At 48.8% G+C, this 18,114-nt stretch overlaps 1 protein-coding gene across 2 annotated transcripts; it reads left to right on the top strand.

The window, feature by feature from the left end:
• Positions 1–6,164: 6,164 nt before the first annotated feature.
• Positions 6,165–13,933, top strand: LOC142761186 (histone H3-like centromeric protein A). Of its 2 annotated transcripts, none has more exons than XM_075864382.1 (5): positions 6,165–6,237; positions 10,923–11,021; positions 12,716–12,852; positions 12,921–12,998; positions 13,312–13,933. In XM_075864382.1, exons 2-5 carry the CDS (start codon positions 10,937–10,939, stop codon positions 13,441–13,443), a joined length of 432 nt encoding a protein of 143 aa, XP_075720497.1. In that variant the 5' UTR covers positions 6,165–6,237; positions 10,923–10,936; the 3' UTR covers positions 13,444–13,933. The 2 variants fall into 2 exon arrangements, with proteins under 2 accessions (XP_075720497.1, XP_075720496.1); XM_075864381.1 differs by having other exon boundaries at positions 6,166–6,237; positions 10,920–11,021.
• Positions 13,934–18,114: the final 4,181 nt, after the last annotated feature.

Here is an 18,114-nt window from a genome sequence, read left to right as displayed (position 1 = left end):
CAGACAATGCGTGAATTTTGCGCAGCGCGAGTGCGTTGCGTAAAACTCACGACATGTTCTATAATCGTGCGTTTTTCGCGCATCACGCACCCATTGAAGTCAATGGGTGCGTGAAAACCACGCATGCCGCACGGAAGCACTTCCGTGCGAACTGCGTGATTCGCGCAAGAGCTGTCAAAAGGATGAATGTAAACAGAAAAGCACCACGTGCTTTTCTGTTTACAAACATCCAAACGGAGTGTCAAATTAGAGATGAGCGCACCGAACTTCACCGGGTTCGGCCGAACTCGTTTTGACCGAACCCGGCAAAAAAATTTCCGGTACGCGACGTCAGGAGACAGTCACTGTCCACGGTGCTGAAAGAGTTAAACTGGTTCAGCACCCTGGACAGTGACTTCCGATCACAATATACATGAACGTGTAAAAAAAAAAAAGAAGTTCTGACTTACCGATAACTCCCGGCTTCTTCCTCCAGTCTGACCTCCCGGGATGACAATTCAGTCCAAGTGACAGCTGCAGCCAATCACAGGCCAAGCACAGGCTGCAGCCAATCACAGGCTGCAGCGGTCACATGGACTGCCGCGTCATCCAGGGAGGTGGGGCCGGATGACAAGAGAGGGACGCGTCACCAAGGCAACGGCCGGGAGACCGGACTGGAGGAAGTAGGAAGTTCTTGGTAAGTATGAACGTCTTTTTTTTATAAACAGTTTGCTGTATATTGTGATCGGAATTCACTGTCGAGGGTGCTGAAAGAGTTACTGCCGATCAGTTAACTCTTTCAGCACCCTGGACAGTGACGAGTTTTGCGGCGCGGTTTCCGCGTAAAAAAACTCGTCAAAAAAACTCAGTGTGAACTTAGCCTAAAATGTTCTTTACACAGGACGATTATCGGACAGACAAGTGTTCATATAACGCTCGTTGCTGATAATTGCGCTTTGTAAAAAGGGCAGCGATCCGCAGATGAACGAGCAAACACCCAATCATCTCCTGGTCGTATCGTTTTAAAAAAGTGAAATATTATTGTTGTCGGCAGCGCATCTCCCTGTGTAAACAGAAAAACGCGCTGCCGACATGATAATAACGTATGGGGACGAGCGATCGGAGTAACGACCGCTCGCCCTCATCCATAGCTCCGTGTTATTCATAGCTCCGTGTTATCCATAGCTCCGTGTTATCCATAGCTCCGTGTTATCCATAGCTCCGTGTTATCCATAGCTCCGTGTTATCCATAGCTCCGTGTTATCCATAGCTCCGTGTTATCCATAGCTCCGTGTTATCCATAGCTCCGTGTTATCCATAGCTCCGTGTCATCCATAGCTCCGTGTTATCCATAGCTCCCTGTTATCCATAGCTCCGTGTTATCCATAGCTCCATGTTATCCATAGCTCCGTGTCATCCATAGCTCCGTGTCATCCATAGCTCCGTGTTATCCATAGCTCCGTGTTATCCATAGCTCCGTGTCATCCATAGCTCCGTGTTATCCATAGCTCCGTGTCATCCATAGCTCCGTGTTATCCATAGCTCCGTGTTATCCATAGCTCCGTGTCATCCATAGCTCCGTGTCATCCATAGCTCCGTGTTATCCATAGCTCCGTGTTATCCATAGCTCCGTGTCATCCATAGCTCCGTGTTATCCATAGCTCCGTGTCATCCATAGCTCCGTGTTATCCATAGCTCCGTGTCATCCATAGCTCCGTGTCATCCATAGCTCCGTGTTATCCATAGCTCCGTGTTATCCATAGCTCCCTGTTATCCATAGCTCCGTGTTATCCATAGCTCCGTGTTATCCATAGCTCCCTGTTATCCATAGCTCCGTGTTATCCATAGCTCCCTGTTATCCATAGCTCCGTGTTATTCATAGCTCCGTGTCATCCATAGCTCCGTGTTATCCATAGCTCCGTGTTATCCATAGCTCCGTGTTATCCATAGCTCCCTGTTATCCATAGCTCCGTGTTATCCATAGCTCCATGTTATCCATAGCTCCGTGTCATCCATAGCTCCGTGTCATCCATAGCTCCGTGTTATCCATAGCTCCGTGTTATCCATAGCTCCGTGTCATCCATAGCTCCGTGTTATCCATAGCTCCGTGTCATCCATAGCTCCGTGTTATCCATAGCTCTGTGTTATCCATAGCTCCGTGTCATCCATAGCTCCGTGTCATCCATAGCTCCGTGTTATCCATAGCTCCGTGTTATCCATAGCTCCGTGTCATCCATAGCTCCGTGTTATCCATAGCTCCGTGTCATCCATAGCTCCGTGTTATCCATAGCTCCGTGTCATCCATAGCTCCGTGTCATCCATAGCTCCGTGTTATCCATAGCTCCGTGTTATCCATAGCTCCGTGTTATCCATAGCTCCGTGTTATCCATAGCTCCGTGTCATCCATAGCTCCGTGTTATCCTTAGCTCCGTGTTATCCATAGTTCCGTGTCATCCATAGCTCCGTGTCATCCATAGCTCCGTGTCATCCATAGCTCCGTGTTATCCATAGCTCCGTGTTATCCATAGCTCCGTGTTATCCATAGCTCCGTGTTATCCATAGCTCCGTGTCATCCATAGCTCCGTGTTATCCATAGCTCCGTGTCATCCATAGCTCCGTGTTATCCATAGCTCCATGTTATCCATAGCTCCGTGTCATCCATAGCTCCGTGTCATCCATAGCTCCGTGTTATCCATAGCTCCGTGTTATCCATAGCTCCGTGTCATCCATAGCTCCGTGTTATCCATAGCTCCGTGTTATCCATAGCTCCCTGTTATCCATAGCTCCGTGTTATCCATAGCTCCCTGTTATCCATAGCTCCGTGTTATCCATAGCTCCGTGTCATCCATAGCTCCGTGTTATCCATAGCTCCGTGTTATCCATAGCTCCGTGTTATCCATAGCTCCCTGTTATCCATAGCTCCGTGTTATCCATAGCTCCGTGTTATCCATAGCTCCGTGTCATCCATAGCTCCGTGTTATCCATAGCTCCGTGTTATCCATAGCTCCGTGTCATCCATAGCTCCGTGTTATCCATAGCTCCGTGTCATCCATAGCTCCGTGTTATCCATAGCTCCGTGTCATCCATAGCTCCGTGTTATCCATAGCTCCGTGTCATCCATAGCTCCGTGTTATCCATAGCTCCATGTTATCCATAGCTCCGTGTCATCCATAGCTCCGTGTTATCCATAGCTCCGTGTTATCCATAGCTCCGTGTCATCCATAGCTCCGTGTTATCCATAGCTCCGTGTCATCCATAGCTCCGTGTTATCCATAGCTCCGTGTTATCCATAGCTCCGTGTCATCCATAGCTCCGTGTCATCCATAGCTCCGTGTTATCCATAGCTCCGTGTTATCCATAGCTCCGTGTCATCCATAGCTCCGTGTTATCCATAGCTCCGTGTTATCCATAGCTCCGTGTTATCCATAGCTCCGTGTTATCCATAGCTCCGTGTTTTATGCATAGCTCCGTGTTATCCATAGCTCCGTGTCATCCATAGCTCCGTGTTATCCATAGCTCCGTGTTATCCATAGCTCCGTGTTATCCATAGCTCCATGTCATCCATAGCTCCGTGTTATCCATAGCTCCGTGTCATCCATAGCTCCGTGTTATCCATAGCTCCGTGTTATCCATAGCTCCGTGTCATCCATAGCTCCGTGTCATCCATAGCTCCGTGTTATCCATAGCTCCGTGTCATCCATAGCTCCGTGTCATCCATAGCTCCGTGTTATCCATAGCTCCGTGTTATCCATAGCTCCGTGTTATCCATAGCTCCGTGTTATCCATAGCTCCGTGTCATCCATAGCTCCGTGTTATCCTTAGCTCCGTGTTATCCATAGTTCCGTGTCATCCATAGCTCCGTGTCATCCATAGCTCCGTGTCATCCATAGCTCCGTGTTATCCATAGCTCCGTGTTATCCATAGCTCCGTGTTATCCATAGCTCCGTGTTATCCATAGCTCCGTGTCATCCATAGCTCCGTGTTATCCATAGCTCCGTGTCATCCATAGCTCCGTGTTATCCATAGCTCCGTGTTATCCATAGCTCCGTGTCATCCATAGCTCCGTGTCATCCATAGCTCCGTGTTATCCATAGCTCCGTGTCATCCATAGCTCCGTGTTATCCATAGCTCCGTGTTATCCATAGCTTTGTGTTATCTATAGCTCCGTGTTATCCATAGCTCCGTGTTATCCATAGCTCCGTGTTATCCATAGCTCTGTGTTATCCATAGCTCCGTGTTATCCATAGCTCCGTGTTATCCATAGCTCCGTGTTATCCATAGCTCCGTGTTATCCATAGCTCCGTGTCATCCATAGCTCCGTGTTATCCATAGCTCCGTGTTATCTATAGCTCCGTGTTATCCATAGCTCCGTGTTATCCATAGCTCCGTGTTATCCATAGCTCCGTGTCATCCATAGCTCCGTGTTATCCATAGCTCCGTGTTATCCATAGCTCCGTGTTATCCATAGCTCCGTGTCATCCATAGCTCAGTGTTATCCATAGCTCCGTGTCATCCATAGCTCCGTGTCATCCATAGCTCCGTGTCATCCATAGCTCCGTGTTATCCATAGCACCGTGTTATCCATAGCTCCGTGTTATCCATAGCTCCGTGTTATCTATAGCTCCGTGTCATCCATAGCTCCGTGTTATCTATAGCTCCGTGTCATCCATAGCTCCGTGTCATCCATAGCTCCGTGTCATCCATAGCTCCGTGTTATCCATAGCTCCGTGTTATCCATAGCTCCGTGTCATCCATAGCTCCGTGTTGTCCATAGCTCCGTGTCATCCATAGCTCCGTGTTATCCATAGCTCCGTGTGACCGGAGCAAACGAGCAGATATGTCATAAATGTCAGGTAGATTGGGGTTCCACCTCTGGGACCCGCATTCACTACTATGGGAGTTACGGAAACAGATCAGACAAAGCCGGAGGTGGGACCCTCATCTATCTGACATCCTATGGATACGTCATAAATGTGTCTGATGGGAAGACCCCTTTAATGAGTATATCAGTAATAGTATAACTAGCAAGTACCAGCCGCTACCCCTCCCCCCTCATTGCAACACCAAGTAAGGCCCCATGCGCACGACCGTATTTTCATCTATCCCGAAAAACTGTCCATATTGCATCGGTATATACGGATCCGTAAAAAAAAAGAGGGAGGATGCAAATGATGTCATCAGCATGTTGCATAGCAACGCTTCCATAAATACGGTCAGAGTACGGATGCGTATCCATAGCCGCCCATATTTACGGAAGCGCCCATAGACTTCTATGGGAGAGTCCCTGCTGTAATTACTGATGAAAAATATGGTCGCGTGCGTGGGGCATAAGAAACTGCAGCTGCATCCCCCTCCTCCCTGTTTACAGTTTTTCACTAGATGGAACTTGCACGATCAACGATGTATCCAGTGAGTCGGCGCTCATTTACACGAGCCGACGCACGCTGTACGGGGATGAGCGATGGTTAATACGATGGTCCGTGCTCGTACAGTTTACGTATTGTCGGCAGCACATCCCCTGTTTGTACGCTGTGGACAACGACGATTTTTTGGGACGCATAAAAAATGTGATCAGCTGACCAATGAGTGCAGTTTATCGTCTGATCGTCGCTGCCCGTGATCGAAAACAAGCGCTCGTATGATTATCGGCATTGGTAAAGGGGTCTTAATGTCAATAAAAGGTTTTTTTTTTATATCACAACGTTTCTAAGCATTTTCTATAGAACTTGATAGAAACCCATCGAGCCTAAAATAGACCCATCCTGGAACCCAGGGGTATAAACAGGCTTTTCTTTACAGCCCGAGGTCTTGATGACGTCATTGAGACCGCGCGGTTATATTATTATTATAGATTGTGGGAGATCAAACATCAGGATATAGTTTTGTTGGCTTTAGCGATGGTTTGAACATTTGGTGTACTTCTTCTATTAGCCACAAGGGGGCGATACATAACCTGGAAGAACGCAGTGCGGGAGCCTTTTGGTTTTTCTTGGCTTTTATATTGTGGGGCTATTATATAATCTATACCAGTGGTTCCCAACCGGGGTGCCGAGAGCTGTTCAGGGGTGCCGCGGCTCATCCACGGCAAAAAAAAAAATAAAAAAAATTTTTGTTTACATTTTTTTTATTTTTTTTTTGCTACAAGCTCCGCCCCCGACGTTGTAGCAGACGTGACGCGCGGACGTCTGTTACAAGCACCGCCCACCGCTTCCCACTAGAAGCCTGACGGAGGGAGAGGAGCCATTAACACTGGGCAGGGTAAGTGCGGTTTTCTTTACTTTCTTAGCAGTTGTGTGAGAAATGGAGCCAGGGGAATGTGGGTAGTTGTAGTTCTCTCCTCTTATACCTCCTCCCTGTAATGTCCTCTGATATCCCATAATAACGTCCTGGACATGCTGGGAGTTGTAGTCCTCTCCTCTTATACCTCCTCCCTGTAATGTCCTCTGATATCCCATACTAAGTCTGGACATGCTAGGAGTTGTAGTCCTCTCCTCTTATACCTCCTCCCTGTAATGTCCTCTGATATCCCATAATAACAGTCTGGACATGCTGGGAGTTGTAGTCCTCTCCTCTTATACCTCCTCCCTGTAATGTCCTCTGATATCCCATAATAACAGTCTGGACATGCTGGGAGTTGTAGTTCTCTCCTCTTATACCTCCTCCCTGTAATGTCCTCTGATATACCATAATAACAGTCTGGACATGCTGGGAGTTGTAGTCCTCTTCTCTTATACCTCCTCCCTGTAATGTCCTCTGATATACCATAATAACAGCCTGGACATGCTAGGAGTTGTAGTTCTCTTCTCTTATACCTCCTCCCTGTAATGTCCTCTGATATCCCATAATAACAGTCTGGACATGCTGGGAGTTGTAGTCCTCTTCTCTTATACCTCCTCCCTATAATGTCCTCTGATATCCCATACTAAGTCTGGACATGCTGGGAGTTGTAGTCCTCTCCTCTTATACCTCCTCCTGTAAACTTTCTCTGATATCACATAACATCCTGGACATGCTGGGAGTTGTTGTTCTTATACCTCCTTATTTATTCCTTCCCCAGGGGTAAGCACACTTTCTGTCTGTGATGGTCCCTTTACTAGAGGGGCAGATGGTTATTTTATCGGGGGGCGGGGGGACTGAGGCTGATGGTGGCTTTACTGGAGGGGGCTGATGGTCATTTTACTGGGGGGACGGAGGCTGATGGTGGCTTTACTGAGGGGTCATTATAATGTGAGTGGGGGGCTGACGGTCATTACTGGGAGTGGGGGGCTGACGGTCATTACTGGGAGTGGGGGGCTGACGTCATTACTGGGAGTGGGGGGGCTGACGTCATTACTGGGAGTGGGGGGGCTGACGGTCATTACTGGGAGTGGGGGGCTGACGGTCATTACTGGGAGTGGGGGGGCTGACGGTCATTACTGTGAGTGGGGGGGCTGACGGTCATTACTGTGAGTGGGGGGCTGACGGTCATTACTGTGAGTGGGGGGGCTGACGGTCATTACTGTGAGTGGGGGGCTGACGGTCATTACTGGGAGTGGGGGGCTGACGGTCATTACTGTGAGTGGGGGGCTGACGGTCATTACTGTGAGTGGGGGGCTGACGGTCGTTACTGTGAGTGGGGGGCTGACGGTCGTTACTGTGAGTGGGGGGGCTGACGGTCAGTACTGTGTGTGGGGGGCTGACGGTCATTACTGTGAGTGGGGGGCTGACGGTCATTACTGTGAGTGGGGGCTGACGGTCATTACTGTGAGTGGGGGGGCTGACGGTCATTACTGTGAGTGGGGGGCTGACGGTAATTACTGTGAATGGGGGGCTGACGGTCATTACTGTGAGTTGGGGGCTGACGGTCATTACTGGGAGTGGGGGGCTGACGGTCATTACTGGGAGTGGGGGGCTGACGGTCATTACTGTGTGTGCGGGGGCTGACGGTCATTACTGTGTGTGCGGGGGCTGACGGTCATTACTGTGAGTGGGGGGGCTGACGGTCATTACTGGGAGTGGGGGGGCTGACGGTCATTACTGGGAGTGGGGGGGCTGACGGTCATTACTGGGAGTGGGGGGCCTGACGGTCATTACTGTGAGTGGGGGGCTGACGGTCATTACTGTGAGTGGGGGGCTGACGGTCATTACTGTGTGTGCGGGGGCTGACGGTCATTACTGTGAGTGGGGGGCTGACGGTCATTACTGTGTGTGCGGGGGCTGACGGTCAGTACTGTGAGTGGGGGGGCTGACGGTCAGTACTGTGTGTGCGGGGGCTGACGGTCAGTACTGTGAGTGGGGGGCTGACGGTCATTACTGGGAGTGGGGGGGCTGACGGTCATTACTGGGAGTTGGGGGGCTGACGGTCATTACTGGGAGTGGGGGGCTGACGGTCATTACTGGGAGTGGGGGGCTGACGGTCATTACTGGGAGTGGGGGGCTGACGGTCATTACTGTGTGTGCGGGGCTGACGGTCATTACTGGGAGTGGGGGGCTGACGGTCATTACTGTGAGTGGGGGGCTGACGGTCATTACTGGGAGTGGGGGGCTGACGGTCATTACTGGGAGTGGGGGCTGACGGTCATTACTGTGAGTGGGGGGCTGACGGTTATTACTGGGAGTGGGGGCTGACGGTCATTACTGGGAGTGGGGGCTGACGGTCATTACTGGGAGTGGGGGGCTGACGGTCATTACTGTGAGTGGGGGGCTGACGGTCATTACTGTGAGTGGGGGGCTGACGGTCATTACTGGGAGTGGGGGGCTGACGGTCATTACTGGGAGTGGGGGGCTGACGGTCATTACTGGGAGTGGGGGGCTGACGGTCATTACTGTGAGTGGGGGGCTGACGGTCATTACTGTGAGTGGGGGGCTGACGGTCATTACTGGGAGTGGGGGGGCTGACGGTCATTACTGGGAGTGGGGGGCTGACGGTCATTACTGTGAGTGGGGGGCTGACGGTCATTACTGGGAGTGGGGGGCTGACGGTCATTACTGGGAGTGGGGGGCTGACGGTCATTACTGTGAGTGGGGGGCTGACGGTCATTACTGGGAGTGGGGGGCTGACGGTCATTACTGGGAGTGGGGGGCTGACGGTCATTACTGTGAGTGGGGGGCTGACGGTCTTCAAGTGGTTTCCGCCTCTCACCTCCCATTGAAATTAATAGGAGGCAGAAAAAACCTGCGGCGCTCGTTTGGTGCTTTTTTGTCTGCGGTTTTTGCATTCGCTTCAACGGCTTAAAAAAAAAGTCAAACAGCGCTGTCAATTCAAAATCTGCCTCAAAATTCGTAAATGAATTTCGAGGCAGACTTTTAGTTTCTGCCTTACAAAAAAACGTTGTGTGAACATAACCTAAGAGTGTACTGCTTGTTTTTCGCCATTTTTTGTCGTTTTGTAAACAATTTTTGGTAGGGGTGCCCTGAGAATTATTTTTTTCCCTGGGGTGCCTCGAGCCTGAAAAGGTTGGGAAACTCTGATGTATACAGTCGTCCTGGTGTATCTGGCAGTTTTCTAGAGTTCAGTGTATAATCATTGATAGATACGGTGACGCTGACATCACGCCGGGCAGCACGTGCGTCCTCATGAATTATACAGGATACAGACAATATTATTAAAGAGGAGCCGTCACTTCTCCTGACGTGTCTGTAAGGCTCTGTTCACACGCAGTGAGCAAAAACGTCTGAAAATACGGAGCTGTTTTCAGGCGAAAACAGCTCCTGATTTTCAGATGTTTTTTTAACCACTCGCGTTTTTCGCTGCGTTTTTTACAGCCGTTTTTGGAGCTGTTTACACGAGTCCATGAGAAAACGGCTCCAAAAACGTCCCAAAAAGTGTCCTGCACTTCTTTTGACGAGCCGTCATTTTGCGCGCCGTATTTTGACAGCGACACGTAAATTTAAGGCTCGTGCGAACAGAACATCGTAATTCCCATTGAAAGCAATGGGCAGATGTTTGTAGGCGTATTAGGGGCGTTTTTTCAGCCGTAATTCGAGGCGTAAAATGCCAGAATTAGGTCTGAAACCACTGCGTGTGAACATACCCTTATAGTAAATACCTGTATTCCCCATGAAATAACTATTCTGGAGCGTATTTTCTCAGATCTCTGGCTTGTGCCATTCCTCTGTGGTTCCTCCTAGAAATGTATGTATTAATAGATAACCTGGTGTTGCCATTCTCCTCATCAAAGGTCGTGTCCCTACAGTCTCTCTGTCAGCACTGATTGGACGTTGTCAGTTTGTGTAGGGACACACCCCCAACTGGTAACACACAGCTGTCAATTCTTACATTTCCAGGAGGAATAACAGAGAAACGGCACAAAGCAGAGAGTCCTAAGAAAAGTTGCGCACTCGACTGAATGTTTCTTCTCCTCGTCTATCGTGTGTGTTGATTTTATACATTTTCGCTGCTGCGTGTCTAGAGATCATATGGATTATTAGATGTTTTATTTCTGTATATTTGTACTGCATTGTTGCAGCTCATCGTCCTCCAGCTGCGGCCTTTCATTTCCATGACGACTGCTCCACTTTTCCTTTGCTCCAGTTTTAAATTTCCCACCTTTGTCTGGATTACGGATTCTCTGTAAGGTTCTGTGCACACGACCTATTTTCAGGCGTTTTACGCCTCGAATCACGCCTGAAAAGACGGCTCCATTACGTCTGCAAACATCTGCCCATTGCTTGCGGGATCTGCTGCGGGTAGCTCTTCTGTTGCCGCATTATTAAATAGATCATTGATGTCGCTGTTCTGGTAATTGATGCCACGAGGATCTATTGTATTCATTGATGCAGCGTGCGTTAATTACTGACATCCGGCAATCTCATATCTTCACCGTCAATGTCATCACTTTCTTGTCACTTGCATTGGTGGCATCAGTCAGTATAAAACCGCTCCGTTTATCCTACGTCACCTGTGATTCTGCTGAATTGTCACCGTCTCTTATCTGCTTAACTGATTGTATGTCTCTCAGCAGCGTTTTACATCATCATGAAACCACCCCAGAAAAGCTTGTCCCGCAGGAAGTCGGCGCAGCCGCAGAAGAAACCTGCAGCTCCTCCTCAATCTCCGCCAAGTAAGAGAAAGTTGCACCTTGATCATCTTATCACTCTCATTATATATTTTATTTTAAAAATGAATTCCAGATAACCTCGGGTCGTGTAATACTAGATTGTAATCCGTTTCTCAGCTTTATATCTTAGAGGGTTCGTTTCTATGCAGGTAAAAATCTGTTACTTACCGAAATTTCTGTAGCACAAGGCCGCCACTAGGGGGAGCAAACTGAGGACTGATTTATATAGGCACAACAGGAGCTGTATGCATGTGCACAATCGTCTCCCCCTAGTGGTGGTTGCAGGAAGCACGTTACTATATGGCTCTGGGAAGGGAATCTGAGAACACAGCTCACACCCATGAAGATATATTATGAAATGAGGGATCTAAGAATTTCCAACCTGCAGTCCGACCGCTCTATTCATTCCCTATGGGATCGACGGAAATAGTCAAGTTTGACTGCTCCTTGCCCAATTATGCACTCTGCCGTGAGCGGCTCCGCGCAGGCAGGCGCGATGTTGTGACGTCAATTTCTGAGCCTTTTTTCTACTCCATTTATGCAGCGTGTGGATGAGACGTGTTTTATCTCATCCACTTTGCTGCTACTGTATTATGCTGCCGATTTTTCCGCATTATAATACAGGTATACGCCGTATTTACGCAATGTGTGAACTGACTCTAACCCCTCCACCCACCCCCCCGCCAGTCCCCGCAAAAATGTTCTTGCATCAAACCGGTCCTCGGTGCAAAATAGGTTGGGGACCACTGCCATAGAGAATGACTTGAGTGACCACCCTCTGGGACCCGCACTCTTGTTAACAACCCGCAGCGATCCGGCATTTATCACCTATCTTGTGGATAGGTGAAAAATTATTTTCGTGGTACAACCCCTTTAATCAGGTATCAATGGGACTTGATGGACCCCAAATTATCAGTCATAGAAAAGTATCTAAAATTTGAACGTCCACATTTATATCTTTTTAGGTCCAACATTCTGTGCTGATTAATTTCTTAATGTCGTTTTACAGCAGTGTGAGCACAGTTTTCTGAAACGGAGCTCTAAATCTCCTGCGTAGACAGTTACATGGTATAATTTTGTCTCCCTGCAGCCACCACTAGAGGGAGCTCACTGCATACTGTTTTGTTACCAAGTTCAATGTACAACCATATACAATGAGCTCCCTCTAGTGGTGGCTGCAGGTAGCATGTTATGTTTTAAATCTGTTTACCTGATGTTCCTTGGGGGACATTAAGGTAATAGGCCATGTTCACACAGGGCAGATACGCGGCGTAAAAGTACACAGCGTATTGGCCCTGGGCACCGGAGGTAATTCTGGCTGAAAAACTGCAGTTTTTCGGCTGGAATGTCCATAGAAGGTAGAAAAAAACCCATACTTACCCGTAGCCATGGTGACGTGTCCCTCTGATGTTCTGCAGCAGTCATATGGGATGAGACATCATCCCTGGAGGCCGGGTTGAACGCAGGAGCAGAGAGATCTGGGTAAGTTTGGCGGGTTTTTTTCGGCTGCGTCTGGATGAGATTTGTTTGAATCTCCTCCACTCTTCTGCTTCTGTATTACGCTGTGGAGTTTCCGCAATGAAATCGGTTGCAGAAAATCCGCCGTGTTTACCCTACGTGTGAACCCGGCCAGACAGTGAATTTACATGTAGCGGGAGATTCATTTTCAGCTGTGATTATGGATTTCTTTCTTACAGGTAGAGGCGAAACAAGTCACAGACCGAGCACGCAACGAAGAAGACGTTACCGCCCAGGAGCCCGTGCGCTGATGGAAATAAGAAAGTACCAAAAATCAACCAATCTGCTCATTCAGAAAACCCCGTTTTTCCGCCTGGTGAGTGGATGTGTCCTCTGCGGCTGCTCCTCTTTATTGTCAGTGATATTCCCCTTTTATTCTTGCAGGTGAGAGAGATCTGCCTGAAGTATTCCCGCGGCGTGTTTTACTACTGGCAAAGCACCGCACTTATGGCGCTACAAGAGGTCAGTATCTCATACAATGCACTGTCCATGTAACGCATGGGTCAACCAGAGAGGGAGCTGCTCTTTGCAGTGGTTCACTACTCAGCCCCCGCCCCCTCTAACACATCCATATGCCCTAGCGGGACATTTGCAGAGGGGTTGTGATGCATTGTGGGAGTTCCAGAGGCCAGACCCAACCATTCCCCCCCCCCCCACCATCACTCTAGCTAACAGCTCATAAAAGTGAAATCTGATCAGTCCTTCGAGCTGTGTAGTAAATTATACTGGGAGTGCTGTCACTTTAAGAGGGACTAATGCTCTTCTGTATCCACAGTCAGCTGAGGACTTCCTCGTGAGTCTCTTTGAAGATTCTTACCTCTTCAGTCACCAGGCCAATAGGGGCACTCTCTTTGTGAAGGACATGCAGCTCGCACGGAGAATCCGAGGCATCCCGTATGAACTGTGATAACGCTGCCGTTTTATCTCTCAAGATTTGATGAAGAATGATCACGTGTAAATAGTTTTATATTAATGGAGAAAATCTATTGGGAAATACAAGTTTTACCATTGCATAAAAGATCCAGTTTGGAAGAGTAAACCGGCTTTAGCGCCCCCTCCTGACACTGGTTACAGTGGAGGCTTTTTCTTTGTTTTATCTGTTCATGGGAAAGTTGTTACAACCAATATGGCTGCCGCTGCAGTTTGCAGGGTGGTAGTGCAGTAGTTTTTCTGTCCAGCTATGTAATGGGTTATAGGGGTCCAGGATGTAGCACAGAAAATGACCACAAGGCGGCACTGCTGGACAAAACCGCTAACAAAGACGCTGGACACAACCGCTAATGAAACCTGATCTGGCCGACCTTCTAATTGTTCTGCTGAGTTTATGATCCGCTTCCTGTTTTTATTCTGTGAAGATTTGTTAATTTTTTCAAATAAAAAAAAAATGTATATTATAACTTTGATCTTCATCATTTTAGACTAATCTTCATAAGGGCTTGGATATGATCAATGACTCCAGCTTCGCTGTAGTTCAATGCTCTTGCTCTGTCCCACCCCCATTCTTTACACTGCAGCTATGCTTGTTCAGAGTGTTTGCTGTGTGGGTGGGTGTGTGGGTTGGGTCCAGAATTATTTGGGCAGTGACACAATCTTCATGATTTGGGTTTTGCTGCCACCACATTGGATTTGAAATGAAACAACTGAGATGCAATTGAAGTTGAAGCTTTCAGGTTTATTTCAAGGGGTTAAACAAAAATCTCCTGTGAAAAGTTTAGGAATTGCCACCATTTTTCTACACAACCTCCTCATTTCAGGTGATCAAAAGTGATTGGACAAATTAACATTACCATAAATGTTTTTTTTAATACTTTGTAGAGAATCCTTTGCAGGCAATGATGGCCTGAAGTCTGGAACCCATGGACATCACCAGACGCTGGGTTTCCTCCTTTGTTTTTTTTGTTTTTTATATTTCAAATTTTTTATTTTCAAGAAAAGAAATGGGGATACAGAAAAAGAAAAGGGGGTGACATGGGTACAGAAAAAGCCCATGAGGGCCGATCATTTCAACCTATATTTCAACAACAATTAGTAAATATGCAATCAAAGTCCTCCCAACATAGTACCATCAATACACTACAAGCATTAGTATAGCAAGACAGGAATACCAGCATTACACCCTCATCCGCCCCTCCATCACCCACATCTCAGTCAATTCTTAGTAACGATTGATTCAAATAGGGAAGTAAACGAAGGGTAGAAGGACAAAAGGAAGGGGGGGGTATAGGGAAAATCTTAAGAGGGAGAAGGGGAGATGTTCTCCCCTCACTCTCCCCCCCCCCCACAGCACATCACAGACCAGAGAGAACTCAAGAGCTCCCTGGTTCTCCACTAATCAGTTCACCCATGGCCCTCTTGTATCTGCCCGACTTGCAGAAATCAAACCAATAGAACCAGGTTTTCTGAAACTGCGTTGCTCGTTCGGGTGCGGAATGGAGCAACTCCTCCATTCTCCGAATTTCGTGAATGCGCTCCAGCCATTGTCTAGTCACAGGAGGCTCAGAGGATCTCCAACCCCCCGGAATACAAGCCTTAGCTGCGTTCAGCAAATGTCTCACTAACATCTTCCTGTAGCGCCCCACAGGTATATCGTGGTGGTGCAGCAAAATCCATGCCGGATCATCTCCCAGCGAGATTCCTGTGATCTCCAGAATGATATCTTGAACCTCTGACCAATAGGTGCGAAGGTTCTCACAGCTCCAGAATATATGTAAAAGCGTTCCCTCTTCTCTGCCGCATCTCCAACATAAAGGAGAAACATCCGGGAACATTTTATGTAGCACATGTGGGACTCTGTACCAACGGGATAGTATTTTAAAACTGGTTTCCTGATAGGCGTTACTAATAGACGCCTTATGTGTGAGGAGCATGATCTTTTCCCTTTGCTCTTGTGTTTGGGTATGTTCACACGGCCTATTTACGGACGTAATTCGGGCGTTTTTGCCCCGAATTACGTCTGAAAATAGCGCCTCAATAGCGCTGACAAACATCTGCCCATTGAAACCAATGGGCAGACGTTTGTTCACACGAGGCGTATATTTACGCGCCGCTGTCAAATGACGGCGCGTAAATAGACGCCCGCGTCAAAGAAGTGACCTGTCACTTCTTTGGCCGTAATTGGAGCCGTTATTCATTGACTCCAATGAATAGCAGCGCTAATTACGGCTGTAATGGACGCGGCGTACAAGCGCCTGCACATGCCGGTACGGCTGAAATTACGGGGATGTTTTCAGGCTGAAACATACCCGTAATTTCAGCCGTAACGGACACCCTCGTGTGAACATACCCTTAGAGTAATCTGAAGATCTCTTTCCCATTTCGTAATATATGGTGGGATGAAATCCTCAGCAGGAGTGAGCAGCACGCAGTAAAGACTGGACAGGGCCCGTCTCACATGCCCCGTTTGAGAACACAAAGTTTCAAAGGAAGATAGAGCTCGGTCATAGGAAGCCGGTGTAGGTAGTCTTGACAAGTAATGAGTCAATTGTAACGCCTGCCATTGGGACGGGTCCGGGATAACCCTCTGGCTGGGAAAGCTCTTCTCCACGCAGCCAGGGCCGCCATCAGGGGGTATTAGGGGTACTGGTGTGAGGGGCCCGGCCAAACCTAACTGAAAGGGGGCCCGGCAACTGCCGCGACATTCTTTTGGTAGGAAAAAACGGGCCCTTGCAATGGGGCCCGTTTTTTTCACCAAAAGAATGTCGTGAGCTGCTGCTGCTGCGGGCCCCCTCCCCATGGGGGGCCGTCAAACCGCCCTCGCGCGACCGATCACGCGCACAAGGAAACTCCCGCACGTGCGCAGTCGCGAGCGCGCACCCACTAACGCCCGCACTCGAGACCGCACGCACCCGCGAAAGCCCGGAAGCGCGCACCCGCGATCGTCCGCGCGCGCACCCACGATCGCCCGCGCGCGCACTAGCGAACGAAGCACGCGCAGCCGCGGTCACACATGGACAAAACTTACCTGGAGCCTGGCTGGAGGTGAAGGACTGGACGTCTGGACCGAAGACCTTGCCTGGAAGACATCGCCGGAAGAGGACTGGAGTGGGAGCAGCTCTTCTGACACCTTGAGTAAATTATCTCAAAGTGCTGTTTATGTATGGCCCTGTTCACACAGTATTTTGCAGGCAAAAAAAAATCTGCCTCAAAATTCCTTAAAGAATTTTGAGGCAGATTTTGACTTGCCCACACTATCTTGCCGCGTTTTTTGCTGCGTTTTTTGCCCGCGCCGATTGAGGACAGCAGACAAAAAACGCAGCGAAAAATGAATTTTCTGCCTCCCATTGATTTCGATGGGAGGTCAGAGGCGGAACCGCGGCAAGAAAGGACTTGCTGCTTTTTCTTTTTTCCGCGACTGGCTGCCATTGATTTCAGATTAAATCAATTGGAGGCGGTTTTGGAAGTTTTTTGGTGCTGATTCTGACGCAGTGTCCGAGTCAATATCAAGGCCCAAAAACTCTGTGAACTGGGCCTTATTGTTAGGGCTTATTCAGACGAACGTGTAATACATCCGTGCAACGTGCGTGATTTTCACGCGCCTCGCACGGACCTATGTTAGTCTATGGGGCCGTGCAGACCGTCAGTGATTTTCACGCAGCGTGTGTCCGCTGCGTAAAACTCACGACATGTCCTATATTTGTGCGTGGTTTGCGCATCACGCACCCATTGAAGTCAATGGGAGCATGAAAATCACGCCCAGCAATTCCGCAGCAGTATAAACTATGAATGAAAACAGAAAAGCACCACGTGCTACAAACAGAGTGTCATAATGATGGCGGCTGCGCAAAACTCACGCAGCCGCGCATCATACGCTGCTGACACACGGAGCTGTTATGGACCTTTTGCATGCGCAAAATGCCACGTTTTTTGCGCGTGCAAAAAGCACACGCTTGTGTGAATCCGGCCTTAGGGTAGGAACACACTAGGCATGAACACTGCGGATTTTATGCAACACATTTTATTGTGGAAAATCTGCAGCGTATTACAGTCGCAGCAGAGTGGATGAGGTTTGAACAAATCTCATTCACACGCTGCAAAAAAAATGGACCTGCCGTGTGGCTTTTGGCTTTTTAAGCCGCAACATGTCAATGTATTCTGTGGAATCGCTGCTCCTCTGTTGCGGAAATGCTGCGGTTCTGCCGCAAAAAGCACACATGAGAAAAAAAAAAAGGCACTTTTTTAAATTTATAAAAAAGTTTAGACTTGCCCCGGCCGTAGTCCTGGTGACGCGATCCTCTATTCTTAGCGCAGCCCGGCCTCCTGTCATGACGTTTCATCCCATGTGACTGCTGCAGCGGTCACATGGTCTACAGCGTCATCCCAGGAGGCGGGGCTACGTTCAGAAGAGAGAGATGCGTCACCAGGACTACGGCCGGGGCAAGTCTAAACTTTTTTTTCCTGCAGGATACCCGCAGCGGACAAGCCTCACGAAACCTGCGCCACTATTTGGTGCGGTTTTGCGGGCAGAATTCCCTTCTGCTACCGGGGCGGATAAGCCGGAATGGTGACGAACGGAAACCATTAGCGATGTTTTCGTCACCAGTGAGATCAATGGTGACGGAAAAATCGCTAATGGTTTCCG

The sequence above is a fragment of the Rhinoderma darwinii genome, chromosome 4 (genome assembly GCF_050947455.1).
Source record: "Rhinoderma darwinii isolate aRhiDar2 chromosome 4, aRhiDar2.hap1, whole genome shotgun sequence".
NCBI lineage: Eukaryota > Metazoa > Chordata > Amphibia > Anura > Rhinodermatidae > Rhinoderma > Rhinoderma darwinii.
The sequence above is the reverse complement of the archived record's forward strand: the minus strand, read 5'-3'. Positions and strand labels throughout refer to the sequence as shown.